This window comes from Conger conger, chromosome 1 (assembly GCF_963514075.1).
Source record: "Conger conger chromosome 1, fConCon1.1, whole genome shotgun sequence".
NCBI lineage: Eukaryota > Metazoa > Chordata > Actinopteri > Anguilliformes > Congridae > Conger > Conger conger.
In genome coordinates, this window is record NC_083760.1 from 60,736,162 (window position 1) to 60,753,209 (window position 17,048).

Below are 17,048 nucleotides of genomic sequence, written 5' to 3' on the forward strand. Positions count from 1 at the left end.
ACAGTGCTGAAACACACACCTCTCACATTGCTGAAACACACCTCTCTCACAGTGCTGCTGAAGCACTCCTCTCTCACAGTGCTGCTGAAACACTCCTCTCTTCCAGTGCTGCTGAAACACTCCTCTCTCACAGTGCTGCTGAAACACTCCTCTCTTCCAGTGCTGCTGAAACACACCTCTCTCACAGTGCTGCTGAAACACTCCTCTCTCACAGTGCTGCTGAAACACTCCTCTCTCACAGTGCTGAAACATACTCCTCTTTCACAGTGCTGCTGAAACACACCTCTCTTGCATGTTCCTTGGGGCGGCTTGTAGCGCAGTGGTTAAGGTACATGACTGGGAGCCACAATGTCAGTGGTTTGAATCCCGGTCGAGCCACAATAAATGATCCGCACAGCCGTTGGGCCCTTGAGCAAGGCCCTTAACCCCACATTGCTCCCCGGGCGCTGCACTGTGGCTGCCCACTGCTCCTAGGTAAGTAGGATGGGTCAAATGCAGAGGACAAATTAACCCACAGGGTTCAATAAAGTATATCTTATCTTATCTTATCTTATCTTCTCGTACATCTCTCTCATAGTCACATAAACTGCCTATAAAGGCCTCTGACCTGTCCTTCTGAACACACATCTCTCACTGGACTCCCTAAAACACCCCTCTCATTTTTTTGACCAGTGTATATAATAATGTGCTTCTGGTTCAGGTAAAAAAAAAAAAAAATTATTTTTGTTTTCGTGTGAAACAGTTTGTGTGTATGTACTATTGGATTGTGTTGAAGTGCTTGTTTAAATATGTTGGCGTATGTGTGTGGTGTGTGTTTCTGGTCAGGTCGTTTTGTGTTTTGCTGGCTTGGAGCTGACAGATAAGCAGTGCAATTAAATTGATCAAGCTGTCAATTGAAATGGAATGAAATGGAACCGAAAAGTAATTATAACGATAGCACACAAATGACAGCAATTATATCTCTTGGTTTTCTATTACCAACGCAGGGAATTTAATTAGCGCGGTAGCTTTTCCTGTCTTTTCCCCCGTCCGCACTCAGGATGTGCATCCCCTATCGTTTCCCCACAGCAGCTCCGCGCAGCGTGGAGCCCCGCCCGCTCAAATTTCACGCGACGCGCGGGAACGCGAATGCAAATTGGCGCCGGCACCCCGTTTTAAAAAATTGTTGTTAAAGTTGCTTTAAACACTCCCGGAGTAAAATCATTAAACAAACCCACGCGGGCCCAATTAGCGTGTCTCGCGAATGCTTGTGGATTCGCCGGTACGGCCTCCGTATCCCCCGGTCGCTGCATATGGCCATCGACTCCGCGCCCGCTGCGTTAATTAGCCTTTCGTTTACGGTTGCGGTCGGGGAGGACGGCCTGAGCGGGGGAGGGGAGGGGGGGCAGCAGAACCATCCGGACTCCTGCGGACCGTGGGCTGGGATAGGTCTGGGCAGGTCCCAGCGCAGTGCAGCTTCGGGCTGCCTGCTGAGAGGGCGTGGCGTCGGCAGAAGGATTCGCGGGTAATTAGTGGACGTTATTGAAAATTGCTGCTCAGTGTTCTTTGAAGGCAGGCTGCCCGTTCTGTTGACTTCTGTAGTTTGAATGCACGGAATGAAGCAGGCGACGCCGTGTTTGATTACAGCCGAGCACTGCCCGAGATGATTGTTATGGTGATTATGGTGATAATGAATCGCGAGTGAGATTTGAGAAAACGTTTTGGAGCCGTTGTTTTTTTATTCTGCGGCAGTGCAGTGACGACTTAATGGCCACCGGGCAGTTCAGTTCGCTTTTCCAGCGGTCATGTGACACATTTACCTCATCACATGGGTGTTCCCTCATCACATATGCCTGGTCCTATAGGTGTGGCTGTCCTGGTCTTCTGGGCTTGGCTCACCTAACCTCTCAGCTGTGTCTATGTGGGTGAAGCTTCAGTTCTTTTTGTGCTCCCAAGAAATTTTTCATTTACATTGTGCATTCTTTGTTTTTTGTTTTTTTATTTAGGATGTGACCTTCCAGGTCTTTGAGTCACATTTTACGCTTGTGCTTTATTAACCTGAGACAGGCACAGTGGAGGCTCCAGTGTCGGAGTAAAAGGTATAGTGTATTGTGGTGGTTAAGAAGATTACTTCGCAAGAGGTGGCCGGATCAACTCACTGGTGTGGCACTTCCATTATAGCCTTGAGCGAGGTACTTTAGGCTCACTGGCATTGGTCAAATAAACAGCTGGATGCAGGCATAATGCATACAAATGCAAGCTGCTTCGGTTTGGAATAAGGAGGTGTGCCACAAAGCTGAATATATACAATAATGCCTATCAACTAAATAGTCATTTGAAGTAGGTATGATAATATGAGTTCATTGACAGTAAAAATATTTCTAAAGTGGGAATATCTTGGCGATTTACAGTTCTACCAACTCTGTTTAGGTTTTCCCGTGGTGTTTGTTTACACTCTAATTTCACAAGCCAAACTCCAACTCGTACAGCAAAGCTACTGGCTGTGTTTCAGATTTATATTTTCACTGTGGATAAAAAAAAATAATGTACATACATTTTTTTTTTTTTTTTTCTCGGGACCCACATTAGGAAGCCATCTTTTACTGGTCTGTGCCTGTATTTTAGTTAGACCTGACCTTTCATGAATAAAATCTGAACATCAGCAGCATTTTCTGAGAGCCCTTAGCGACTATAGGTAGCACTCATTATCATTTCAAGAGCCTGGATTTCAAATGGAAAACGAATTGTTCTTAAATAATTAAAAAATATATGTTGGAATGGTTACTGATTCCGTTCTGATGATGGATAGCAGTAAGCAAAGTGAGCCAGGCCAGTACATAGTGGAGAAATATGCTGGCGTGCCTGTACTGTTCGGCATGGCCCAAATGAATGTTGAGTGTTCCCTGTGTGCCGCAGTGAAACCCTTACCAACAACTGGAGTTCCTACACAAGCGACGGTGGCCGATGGCAGCAACTCAACAAAACCACTTCTCAAAGTTTGCATTCTGAGGGAATCTCAGATGTAGGCGACAATTTGATTATCGTCTGAGGATAAGTTTGCATACATTTGCATGGCAATTAGGGGACCGAAAAAAAAAGCAAGAAGCTAAACAAAACCGCGAGATCGTTAAATGACGGCAACTTCATATTTATAACATGTATGCATTACCTCAAGGTGAATATTGGGGCACGCATACATTTGCATTCATTTGCATGTTTAATGAGCGCGGGGACACGGTGGCTCGTTATAAAACGACAAAGTCCATAAATCACGGCAAGAGAGGAACCGGCGAAAGGCAGCCGTGGTCGTCACGACGACAGAGCGACGCGCGGCGAGAAAGGCAGAGAGAAAGTACTCCGCTTCTAATTCAGAAATGAATATTTATAAGTTTGTGCTCTCAGGATTTAAGGGGAAGCAATCCTAAAAGCTTTGCCTTGAGGGAAATAATTGGGTCGACACGCGGAGTGGCGTACTCGCGGAGGGGCTGGGGAATGCGGAGGAAAGCGCCAATGCACTCGTTTGCTGAAAAGAAGAAAAAAGATGAAGAAATTACACGATTTTAATATTTCTGTAAATGCTCTTTCAGAAATGTGAGAGATGACACCAGCGGGGTTCTAAATTAAGCGTTTATCTTTCTGCTTGTCAAGGCTCTTTAATCCTTTTACAAACAGCATCCAAGAGAAATTCACACTGAAGCTATCTGTATGCGTGCTCACAGACAAAAAGGCACACACGCACATAAAAATACCCACACATAGAAAACACATACTCTCACATGCGTGCATGCATATTCTCTCTCTTACTAACACACTTATGTGCAGAAACACATACACATGTAGTCTATGTACTCTCTCACACATACAGTAACACACAGGAACACACATGCATATATGCAAATATAAGCAATTTATTAGGTAGAACTGTACACCAGCTTGTTAATGCAAATATTTAATCAGCCAATCATGTGGCAGCATCTAAATGCATAAAAGCATGCAGACATGGTCAAGAGGTTCTGTTTTTTGTTCGGACCAAATGTCAGAATCGGGTGGAAATGTGATCTTAGTGACATGGACCATGGAATGATTGTTGGCGCCAGACAGGGTGGTTTGAGTATCTCAGAAACTGCTGATCTCCTTGGATTTTCACGCACAACAGTATCTGGAGTTTTGCAGAGAATGTTGCGAAAAACAAAAAACATCCTGTGAGCAGCTGTTCTGTGGGCAGGAACATGTTCTTAATGAAAGAGGTCAGAAGAAGGGCCTCTGAACACACAACGCATCAAACCTATAAGTGGATAGGCTACAGCAGCAGAAGACCAATACCTGATAAATACCTAATAAAGTGCTGACTGAGTGTATATTGCTAATGCGCTGTATGTACACACACATGCAGTCACGGTGGTGAATTAGCCTAAGCTGTAATGATGAGGCTTGTGTCACATCTCCGGCAATGGCTTGCTGTGGGAATGGGGGGGGGGTCAGATAGAGGGCAACATGTAGCCGGCGTGTGGCTTTCTCCTCGGACTGCCTGAGTGTGAGAGTTCCATAGGGACTGCTACGCTCCTTCCGCAACAAGAAATTGTCAGCTGCCAGGTTTCAGTCAACCAGAACCCTGTCTAACTAAAACTCAAGGGCCTTCATGCCACACAGTCTTCTCAGACATGCTTTGCACCCCTACCCCCTACCTTTATCCACAGACTTGTTCCCTCAGCATGTTTTCAATAGGATCTATTAATAATCATTCAAAGCCACAATGACTTCTTATCAAGTATACTCCCAGCGTAAGGGGACATTCTTTCTACAGATGATAACTATAGTTTTGCCAGCACAGCTTCAACACAAATGCAAGGGCTGAACCTGTTGAAGGCAGGTAGGCGGAATGGGCAAGTGGGGTGGTGCGATGCGTGTGCAATCTTGGACCCCGTTGACTGAAACAATAAAACGCTACGTCTGATTGGCTGATAAGGTTTTCCCACTTACAGCACTGAGGGAAAATGGAGTCACATTCAACTTCAGCCGAGTAGCCAAGCGATGAAAGTGGATCTGCCCATCCTGCCCACCTTGAGTTTTGACACATTCAACAATTGAGTTATAAACAAAATAAAAATGCCCATCCGTTCCACCTGGCTGTGTTTGGTGAGTTTAGTCCTGGGCAGCATGTCGCCTCGTGGCTAAGATGCACGATTGGGACCCGGAAGGTTGGCGGTTCAGTCTCCGGTGTAGCCACAGTAAGGTCCGTGCAGCTGTTGGGCCCTTGAGCAAGGCCCTTAACCCCGCATTGCTCCAGGATTGTCTCCTGCTTCGTCCTAATCGACTAAGTCGCTTTGGATAAAAATGTCTACTAAATGTAGTCCTTCAGCAGATACACACAAACTACCGCAACTTAATGTACAGCAGCTAATAGTCTATTGACAAACACAGAATTACTGCCTGGCTAACTGTACACAATGCTAACGGCACATGGCGATGGCTTATAAACAGGACTTTCCTATGCAGAGGTACACAGCAGATGCACTGCGTGCACTCAGGCAGCCAGATTGCATATGTTCTCTGTTCACCGGCTGGGTATTTCCGTTGTTTCCTTTATTAAAATGAATTGTACTTCACAGGCATCGTGTATTGTATGAAATTATTATTATGCACCTGTAATTTATAATTTAATTGGAATGTTGTAACAACATCAGTCAGTACTGGCAGCTCAAGTGATGTACTTATTATTACTGAATGCGGAACCAGGAATCGCTGCGCACAAATTGATGCTCGTTTGTTTCACATTTGTAACAGAAAAAGTTCTGTTTGAAATACATGACACATCACAGGCACAGTTTCACATGCATACTCTGATGTGCTCTGTCACTCAGACATTCACAGACACACTCATACATACCCGTGCTAACGCACACAAACACACACACACAAACACATGTACGCTAATCTTTCTGGCATTAACACACTCATAAACACATTCACATTCCATCACACACACACACACACACACACACACACACTCACTCTCTCACACACACACACACACACACACACAGGTTAGCTCCAGCAGCTGTCTTAACAATGGCCTGTCAGCCGGTTTCACACGGTCATTTTGCTCCGGGTCTGCCTGCTCCCTTCACTCTCTCTGGCTTAAGTGGGCTCCAGTAAAGCTGTTCTGCGAGGCATTAATGACCTCACATTCGCTCGCCACGTCTGCCTTTCAGTTCTGATGAACAGACAGCCGTCTGAAAGCAGCTTGCATAGCTCAGCCACTGCACTAAAATTAGGCACTTTAAGGTCATTTCTTTCATGGAAAAAATATTTGGTGCACACAAAGTGTGGAAGTTTAGAGTATTGGTGCTTTTGAGTGCATATTCAGAGTCTCTCTCTCTCACTGGTGCTATTTCCTACTGGCCCTGTTCTTCACTCAGGTTGTCTCTCATGAGTAGGCAGGGGTGGTTTAGGGCTCAGAGCACCGCAGCCCGCCCACCATGAGTAAAGTGATGTGGACCTGGCTCAGGAGCCTGACTTCCTGCTGACCTTTGCCTGTTAAAGATGGCTGCCTGCCTGGGGAGTGGCTGGGGCAATCGGGCACCAGGCTCACCCATTTCCAAGCAGCCTGCAGCAGGGCCTGCCCGCTCTCACACTCCACCAGGCTGCTCCTCAGATTGGCAGCCATTTTGGATCGGCAGATGTCCCTCAGGAAGCCAGGGGTGAAGGAAACGGTGGTGGAGCACTGCAGGATGAAGCTGCTGGTGCAGCCTATAGAGCAGGGCCAGCTCTTTTCTTAACCATCCGAACATGTCTTAATAATATAATTATAATTTGTTATTTTATCCAAAGTGACTTGCACTTCATTAGACTAAGCAGGGGACAATCCCCCCCAGGAGCAATGTGGGGTTAACGGCCTTGCTCAAGCGCCCAACAGCTATGCGGATCTTATCGTGGCTAGTCAAGCACCTTAGCCACTAAGCTACTGGCTGCCCTGGTCTTAATGTATATTTTCCTTAAAAGTAATAAAATGTGTATTACTTGTATGTTTTCACACCAAAGCTTTTCCATCATTTTTCTGGAAAACAAGTAGAATACAGATTTAGATGTTACATGATTAGCTAGCTTTTTTTAAATAAAGATATATCCAATTATAGATAATAAACTTAGCTAAGGAAGAATTTTTTTTTTTTTTAACAAATCTTAAAGCTAGACAGACTAGAGTTATTTCAGCATAAAATACCCTCAAAGATTATAAGATGTTTTTGACTGTGTAGGGTGTGGAGCTATTGCGTGAAGCATGGTGTAGGACCAATGAAGGGACCGGTGGGACAGTTTTTGCTGCTTGAGAGGAAGGAGTATGTCAGTTACCTTCCAGTTATTTACCTGACCAAGCCACTGATCTGTTTTTCCTTTGCCTGAGTAGCTTCATTGAGAATAAATTGGAAAGCAAAATCATGCAAGTTCAAATAATACAAATTTAAGAAGAAAGGTCTGTACAAGCTCTTGGGGAACAGCCAGAGGTAGCCCACAGGAACCCTTCTCCACCTTCTCTGCTCCACTGTATGTGCATCACCGGCTGGGTAAGTGGTGGTATTTGAGGGGGTCACGTGTCATGTCACTCGTGATACGGAGCAGTTTTGCGTGTGGGCCGTTCTACTGTAGTCTCACGAGGCCCAAGCTGGAGAGGAGGAGGTCGCACCCTCAGTGGAATCTTCTTCCTGTGCCAGCAGCGAACCAAGCGAAGACTCGAGCGAGCTGTAAGAAAATGGCCGCCACCACTTTCACTTTCCCCTTGCTTTGTTCGTTATGAAAGTGCGTAGAGTGGGAAGCTCCAAATTGGAATGCACAGCGTGAACTGACGGTCGCAAACACCTGCTTGTGTATTCTTCTCTCGGGGTGGTGAAATTACCGCCACCTCCACACTGCCTAATATCCGCCCGTCCTGATGAACGACAGACAGTCGCCAGGTGCAGCGCCACGCGATTGATCCCCGGCGGAAGCCATTTAAAAACAACAAGACAAAAAACATCCCCAACACCGCGGCGCTTGATTATCACCAGACCGTTCGACAGAGTTGCGCACATTCATGATGTGAGCCATTTCTCTCTCTCTCACCCCAATTTCTCCTTCTATCATTCCAGATATTCGGAGCGCTGCTGGTTTGGTTTTCAGACTGCGGGTCACCAGAATCAATTACAAAGACCCCGTCACCTGAAATTACTTTTTTTGCAGTTGTTGGGGCTCAGTGAGGGATACTAGTGCCTATTGGAGCTTATTGGTGCCCTGCAATGTGGCTGGGGTTTTGCTTGTGGTTGAAGGCTGGAGTTTGGAGGATGGAGGTGAGGGGTTATGGAGGTTTTGAGGTTGGGGGCTGGTGTTTGGAGGTTGGTGGTTGGATGTTGGTAGCTGGAGTTTGGTGTTTGGCAGCTGGAGGTTGGTGTTTGGCAGCTGGAGGTTGGTGTTTGGTAGCTGGAGTTTGGGGGTTGGATGTTGGTGGTTGGAGTTTGGAGGTTGGTTGGTTGGGTGTTAGAGGCTGAAGGTTGGTGGTCAGAGTTTGGGGGCTGGTGGTTGGGTGTTGGTAGCTGCAGTTTGGAGATTGGTGTTTGGGAGCTGGAGATGGGAGGTTGGTGGTTGGTGGTTGGAGGTTGGTAGCTGGAGTTTGGTGGTTGGAGGTTGGAGGTTGGTAGCTGGAGTTTGGAGGTTGAAGTGTGTGGTAGTTTGGGGGCAGGAGGCCAAGGGAGAGAACACAGCTGTGCCTTTAGACAGGGAATGCTCTCTTCAGACTGCTGTACGAGGGGCGGGGAAATGCAAATCATATGAAATGTAAAAATGTAAACGGTTAAAAATAATGTCTGGGGCAACAGAGTTCTGATCACATTAAGCATGTTCTCAGTCTTTGAGGCCGATATGAACCACCACTAAAACTTCCCACCTGAACAGCTAGCGCCGTTTACCTGTTCCCCACCCGAGCATCTGCCAATCACAAACTCCTAGCGCAGCGCTAGTGGCTGTGCAGTCAGGCCGTGTGTCCCGGCAGCTAAGTGCTATTAGAGCAGCCTAGCATTATGTTTTCTGTCTGTGTGTCTGTCAACCTTTAAGGTAATATGTAGAATCGAGTTCTTTCAGGATTATAATGATGCAGGTTTAAGTTCTTAAATGGGGTTCTGTCTCTTAGTGCATCCCCCTCCCTCTTCTTTCTTACCTCCTGCTGTGTCTGCCTCCCTTTCTTTCCCCACCACCCAGTCCTTTCTGTATTAATCTTATTGTATTTCTCTCTCTCAGCTCAATTCAATTCAAATACTTCATTGGCTTGTCGTGTAATAGGTAACTGCTGCCAAAGCATAAACTACTGAGGCCAAAGCAATACAGAACAAGTACTTTGTCAAATCTTGACTAAACCAAGAATAAAAATAATCCTTAAAGTGCTCATAATGCCGAACGTCATTTGGTTTATTGCAGAAAAGCGTGACGCCTGTCACCTTAACCACTTCGACTTGGACCACGAACATGGGTAATGAAATATAAACTGCAATCATTTGAATCTCTCACTCCCTCTCTCCCTCCCTCCCTCCAGGTTGGGCAGCTGGTGTTCCAGGGGATGGAGCGTCTGAACAGGATCCAGTCCATCGTGTTCGAGACGGCCTACAACACCAACGAGAACATGCTGATATGCGCCCCTACGGGGGCGGGCAAGACCAACATCGCCATGCTCACCGTCCTGCATGAGATCCGCCAGCATGTGCAGCCAGGGGGCGTCATCCGCAAGGACCAGTTCAAGGTAGGGGCCTGTAGGCCAATCGGGATGCAGGAGGGGCTGTGTGGGTGGGTCAGCCAGACGTGGCATCCAGTGTTTATAGGTCTCCCATTGCCCCATAGGTTCATCCAGGCAGGGTGGGGCTCAGTCTCACGCGATTTCAGTCTTCTCTCAGCACAACAGGTTCAAGGTTCAAGAGGATTTTTATTTATAAATGTTTAACAATCTTCGCTTCCAGCTCCACATCATTGCAGTTGAAATTGTACTTACCTCTAGGGTCTTTCAGCGAACTTATCCCTGGTTATGGGTATGCACTTTGTTGTACGTCGCTCTGGATAAGAGCGTCTGCCAAATGCCAATAATGTAATGTAATGTAATCATTGCAGTGAGATTAAAATATATTTTGATTAATTTAGGCTAAGTGAGACAAAATGTGACCTGTTCTATCATAATCAGTCTTAAATAGTGACGGCCAATTTCAAACAAATCCATGTTTATGTAACAATGTTCATTTTTGGCTGTTTTAGGCTTTCGTCTTCATTTTGTAGAACAATATATTGGCTTTCATAATCTCCATGTCTTAATGCCAAATTCAGAGTGAAAATATAGTTTAGCTTTTAAGTGACGCTGGGATTTTTGTTAGCCCATTGTCGGTAGTCTTCCAGCCTCACGTAGCTCTTGTGACAAAACTTTAAAGCCGTTTTTTCAAAAAACATCATTTGGTGGCACTTGAAATGAAACGAGACACAACTCCCTTGATATCTGGAGAAGAGAGATAACTTTGATTCTTTGGTTCCTGAAACTCAAATACATTTATACATTTTAGGGACTGGTTTTGATAGAGTAGGTCACAAATAATAAATAATGATGTATGTATTAGAGTACAGAGAAAGATGTTCAGTTCACTTGTTCATAGGTCTAATGGCCTGGTGAAAATAGCTGTTGGTTAAAACAGCGCCCCCTCTGGTCATTGAGACTCCCTGCAGCAGCAGCAGCAGCAGCAGACCTCTCGGCTCAATGAAAACAAAAAAGTTAGGTGTGAGAAAGAGGAGAAACTCAGACACGCGTTGATTTAATGCGCCTCCAGTTCTCTCCGCGTTGGGAAGGGGTAAACAAATCCATTGTCCTTTAAACTCCCCTCCCCCCCACCTTCACCCAGCACCTACCCCGCTGCAGCCAGCGATGATAACCACTTTTCATACATCACCATTAAACTTCTTCATTCTAAGTGGCCTGCTTCATATTTCACAATAAATTGTGATTTGTACTGGTTGCCAGGGAACAAATGACACCACGGTGTTTACTCATTTATCATGCCTGTGTCCTCTCATTCTCTCTCTCTCCTTTTGCTGCCTTTCTTTCTGCCCCTCTCCTCTGTTCTCTCTCTCTCTACCGTGCTATTTCGTCCTGTCTCTGTCTCCCTCTCTTTTCTCTCTCATCGCTCTCTCTCTACTCTGTTCCATTTCCCTATCAAATTCAAAATTGTGGTGCTTTATTGAGTGGAAAAACATTTGCGAATATTGTAATTGCACACAGCAATACATTTAAATATTAACAGATGAATAATCAGTGAACACTATGTAACCCGGATGACTGTAATCTCTCTCTCTCTCTCTCTCTCTCTCTCTCTCTCTCTCTCTCTCTCTCTCTCTCTCTCTCTCTCCTCTCTCTCTCTCTCTCCTCTCTCTCTCTCTCTCTCTCTCTCTCTGCAGGTAATCTATGTGGCCCCCATGAAGGCCCTGGCTGCAGAGATGACCAATTACTTCAGTAAGAGGCTGGAGCCTCTGGGCATTAGTGTGAAAGAGCTCACCGGAGACATGCAGCTGACCAAGGGAGAGATCCTCCGCACACAGGTACCACCTGAAGCACACACACTCACTCACACTCGCTCTCACACACACTCACTCTATCACACTCACACTCGCTCCCACACGCACACTCACACTCGCTCACACACATACATACTCACGCACACATACGCACACACACTATAATGTGTCATTGTTCAGTTATGGATTTGTGTGTTCGGTGTTCACTGATTGGTAAGTGATTTTGTCTGAGTGGGCGTGTGTGCCTATCAGGGAGTCAGTGGACTCTGATTGGCCGTGATTGGGTTCGCCTCCTCCTTTCCACAAACACTCTCACTCATGGGGACAAGACACGTGTCTACCCGTGTTTGTGTGTACTGTATGTGTGCGTTTGGTGTGACTGTGCCTTTAGGTCTCCAGTGTGTGTGTGTGTGTGTGTCTGTGTTTGTGTTTTGTCGAGACTACATTTGAAACACGAGAGAGCAGGTCTACGAGGAGGCCTGCTTGCGAGGGGAGATGAATACTTGAGCAGTTGCACGTCCATGCTTCTCTGTGGCATTTCAAAAGGGAGGTGGTGGTACAGGTTGTTCAACATTCAGCACACACTGACGCATCATTAAGTCCTCCTCCTCACCCGTCTGTGGAGGCGCCCACCGGAGCTATCCCATCATCGCTTTTCCTGCGAGTAACAGACCGGCGTTCGATTTCATGGCTTTGTCGAGTGAAGGTGCCTTTTTTCCCTTGAGTTAGTGAAGTGGGGCGCATACAAGTGGCTTTGAGACCAGCTGTTCAACGCGGTCTAAAAGCGGTCATCTCTGTTCATCTGTGGCATGGGGCTGATAAGTGCTATGGTCAAAAGCCGCCGGGGCGTGCTTGTTCTGTGTTCCGTCCTGCCTCGTGCAGCAGGGCACGGGGATACAGGGAAGCTCCTTGGATGGTTGAAGCAAGGGATTATGGGTAAGCCCCATACAGCACGGGATGAATTTGATTGCGCTCGTGCCAGTGAAACAGAGCCATTAGATCCAATGCCCTTTCGCAGCGGTGACCTGGGGAATCGCTGGTTGGGGAATTTAAGGGATTGTGTCGCCAGCGGCCAATCAGCGAACGAGGAGCGGTCATGTGGTCAGACGCAGAGAGCTACTTTGGAATTTGACCGGGACGCCGAGGTCACCGCTCCTCCTCTGGGTGACTCTAGGGCCCCGGAATGTTCCAGGGGATCGGTTATGTCCACGGTGTATTCGTCTGAAGGATGAGGTCTTTTTATAGCACGCCGCCCTATTCACTAGGCTGGGCCACTGGGCGTCATTTCATCCAGAGTCAAGGGCGCTCCCTACTGTTCTGCCGACGCCATTTACAGCGCTTTCAGCACAGGCTTTGTTTTACCGCGAGGTCTCTCGTCCATACATTAACCGAGCCCAGCGCTCTGGTCGCCGGGAGACCAAGGCACGCTTGCCAGAGCTGCAGCGTCCCGGAAGCCGTTTTGCCTTTGAAAGGGTGAAAAGACTAGGAGGAAAAAAGGGGGAAAAACCAACAACATTGTTTTGAGGCAACAGTGGCCCCGGGTAGCGAATGAAAGGGATTCGCGGTTGCGAGTTAATCACAGAGCCGTGAGAGGGAACCGTGATCTCGGGCAGGGACCCCCCACCAGCTCGTTGTCTGGGCCAGCCTGGGTTTCCCCGGCGACCGGTTCTGTCAGGCTGAGTCTGTATTGGTAATGGAGAAGGTGGGGTGCAGGGGGATGGGGGGGGGGGGGGGGGGGGGGTGTGATGCCGCAGTAGAACAGCCCCAGATGAGACAGGACAGCACAGCCTTCGTCTGGTGAAGAGATCACTTAGCGCCCAATTGGAGCCATGATGAGGCCTCTGATTCCCTCTCGCCCTTCCGTAATGGAAGCCCGCACGCCTCCCAAAACCTGCCTCTCCCAAAGTTCACCCCCCTCCTCCATCTTCACCACCCCTTCCTCTGGACAAAATGTGGTTTAGATGTAGGCTCGGAGGCTTTAAGTGGAAGTCTGAATGTTTTCGTGTTGTTTCTGAGGTAAGGAGAGGTGGTTGTGTGCTACCCTTTTCTCTCAGAACAGGAGTTTTTCAGTGTAGAAACTGCAAACAGACAAGCTGTTGTTTACTGAACACATTTTAAGCTCGACGTGCTTGAAAACATCTCTCTTATCTCTGCCCTCTGCCGTTGTTGAAGTTGAAAATTGCCAGATTTTCTGTCTCATGAATATTGATGAATATGAAAATGTGGCCAAAGATAGTTTGCCCAGAGAGTGACAGTATAAAGACTGTACTGTACTTATTTTACCAACCTAAAGCTCCGAGGTCGTAGGAGATGCAGTTGCCAAAAAAAGACAAGTATTTATTGGGGCTTCAGTTCTTATTTGAGGCCCCAGTCCTTTTGAAGTGTGTGCCAGCCTTTGAGGTAACTTTGATAATCTGTCACCCTTTTTGAAGGTGTACAACACTAGGGAGTGTCTCTACAAATGAGGTGGCTGAACTTCTGTCCAGTCGGAGACCTGCATCCCCACCAATGAGACGTTCTGACCAATCATATCGAAAAAAGAAAATCAAATGGAAAAAAAAATACTCTGCCTGGCACAACACTCTGACAAATCAGACTTTGGGGGATTGGCTGAACGGAAAGGGAAAGGGGTCATCGCTACGGTTACAGTTGCTTTGAAGCAGGGTTCCATGCTGGCTGTCTTTTGTTGTGTCTGGAGACTGTTTAATTGGTCATTAGGATAGGTCGCTGTGCTCTTGCAGCCCTTGGTTTTGAGCTACAGGAACACGACTGGCTGGAGAATTTCCTTGACACTTTTCTCAGCGACAGGAAGAATCTCTCAAGCAGAAAGGTGCATGAAGGCCCTTGGCGTGGTCGCTAATGCACACCGTGCGCTTGCAGTCTGCTGTCTGTTCCATTCGTTCTCCTCCTTCCACCTCATTGTGAAAAATATAGGAGGCGCAAATGCAACAATATGGCCGCCGTGTGGGGGTGTGTGTGTTTACAGTCTCTTTCTCTTTTTTACCTAAATGAGTTGTCAGCTCTAATGCACCTCTTTTTTAACACGCGCCATTCCCTGGGAGAGGAGGGAAACGCGGCACACTCGACAGGCACAGAGGCGCACACGCGACGCCGTGAATTTTAAGCCGCTCGGCGGAAATGGAATGGGGGCGCAAGCCCGCGCTGAGCCGCAGACGCCGGACGCTATAAATCACCGGCCATGTTTTGGATATTATCAGTTTTTATAAATGGTGCAGGGAAAACAAAAAAGCAATATGATGAGGAGGAGGAGGAGGAGGAGTGCGTCTGTGTGATAAAAGAGTGCTTGTGAGACGTGCATGCGTGCCAGGGCATAAATGCTGTTCCACACACACACACACACACACCGGACACACACACCTGCTGCTACACAAGGCATGCAGGCGGTATACACACCCGCTCCACAGACACTGCTACACATACCGCATCGTGCACACAACAGGTGTACAATTTTTACTCACACGACACTCACTACCCCAACACACTCCTACCTGCTGTTAATGTCACACCACACACAGCCCCGCTACGTAACCCACTCTATATCAGAGTGAGAGTGCGAGAGATTAACCTATGAAAAACAATCTATACCAGAGTGAGAGGGTCACCAAGGAAAAGCAATCTATACCACTGAGAGCATGAGAGATTCACCAACGAATAGAAAGTTGTACCAGTGTGAGAGCATGAGAGATTGACCAAGGAAAAGCAATCGATAATGTAGTGAGACCAACGAAAAGTAATCTATCCCAGAAAGAAAACCCATGTGATGCACCTTGTTAAAATGGATCTATACCAGTGTGAGATGAGAAGACACCAGAGAACAAGATTAATTGATTTTTTATGGTTGCACTAGTTATTATTGTGATAGTTTGTGTTAACATTAACACAAACTATTTCTCCATTGGCTTGTTATGTAGCTGGTTCAAGCAATAGAAATGTATGTTTGTCACACTAAAGAATTGAATTGAACTGTGAGAGTGAGAGGGTAAGTTTGGCGTTTGTGGATGGCCCTCACTTCCCTTACAATAGAAACGCTGGTGATGACGGAGGACCCAGTGACACCGGAGGCCATTTTGTCTCTCCCTCTCCATCTATCCCTATCTCTGTTTTATTTCATTCCTCTCTAAAACAAAAATGAGAGAATCCCTCATCAGGCAGCGGGAAAAGAAGGGAAGAGAATGAGGGACGGCTCTCCCGCTAAAAGTCTGTCCCGCAGCGGGGAGACGTAGATCAAACCCGGAGAAATCGATCGGCGCGTCCTCTTCCCTTCCTCTGCGGCCATCTTGCGGCTTAAGTAATATCCAGCACTAGTCCCGGTGTGAGGCGCCGCCCGGCGATCCATCACACTTTCGCGCCGGAATATTCCGGGAGTCGAGACGCCGAACGCTGAAACGGATAAGGCCTGTCTGTCGGGCCTAGCGGAGCCCTACAAACCGGTCGGCATCCGGAGCGGTTTGTTAGCGAGTCGGCGTCGGAGCGCTTTCAGCCTTCAATAGCAGTGACGCAAAACCCTTGATGTCGGAGCGCGCTTGGCTACTCTGCGCCGTGACGATTTTGCGATTGAAGTTTGAAAAGGTGGAAATAGATTCTCGGAAGTTGCGTGCGCGGCGACCGCGGGAGTTAGTGCGGAGACGAGGCCGGCCGAACGGCGTAATGGCGTGCTGCTCTCCTGGCGCGGCGAAGGCGCGAGAGTGGCTAATTAAGTGCTCTGTCAGAGAAGGGCAGTCTTCTCAGAACACTCCTATCCCTGCAGCACTCTTAATTAGCCCGTCTGGCCTGCCCATTTTCCCCAGGTTGGGGCATGTGGAAAAGATCTCTGTGGTGGTGATTGCACAACACATACATACGCACATCCACTTAGAAACAAACACTTAGACACACAGAAACATACACTCACACACACACACACACATGCATAGTGGTCACAGAATAGTTTGCTCTGTCCCTCACCCCACAGCACTGAGAAATCCTGCGTCTGATGTGGTAATTATTCTCTGGACTGATAATGCAGGTTCTTATCTTTTCCCTCTACCACCACCACCACCGCACCTCTCTCTCTGTCTCTCTCACTTCCTTTCTTTCTTCCTTTCTTTCTCTCTTTCTCACTCTATCTCTCCTCTCTCTCCCCCTCTCCCTCCGTCTCTCTATCTCTCTGCTCTCTCCCTCTCCCATCACTCACTTTCTCTCTCTCTCCCTCTTTCTCTCCTTCTCTCTCTCCCTCCCTCTCTCCTTCTCTCTCTCCCTCCCTCTCTCTCTCTCTCTCTCCCTCTCCCTCTCCCTCTCTCTCTCTCTCTCCCTCTCCCTCTCTCTCTCTCTCTCTCTCTCTCTCTCTCTCTCTCTCTCTCTGTATTCTGCCATTGCAGGCTGATGGGAGAAAGCATCACAGCCGTATAAAGATTAAATGAAATATACGGCTGTTTTTCATGCCGTTGATTCCCATCCGTATTTCACAGTGCACTCAGCACTGCGGACTTCCCGCTCCATCTCTC

The 17,048-nt window shown here is 47.4% G+C and overlaps 1 protein-coding gene across 2 annotated transcripts in view; it reads left to right on the top strand.

Moving 5' to 3' along the window:
- The window catches only part of ascc3 (activating signal cointegrator 1 complex subunit 3), a 244,015-nt gene that overhangs the window by 57,609 nt on the left and 169,358 nt on the right, over positions 1-17,048 (top strand). For both annotated transcript variants that reach the window (XM_061237731.1, XM_061237739.1), the window contains exons 9-10: positions 9,536-9,739; positions 11,428-11,568. In XM_061237731.1, the coding sequence (XP_061093715.1) occupies positions 9,536-9,739; positions 11,428-11,568 (345 nt within the window). The remainder of the gene's footprint in view (positions 1-9,535; positions 9,740-11,427; positions 11,569-17,048) is intronic.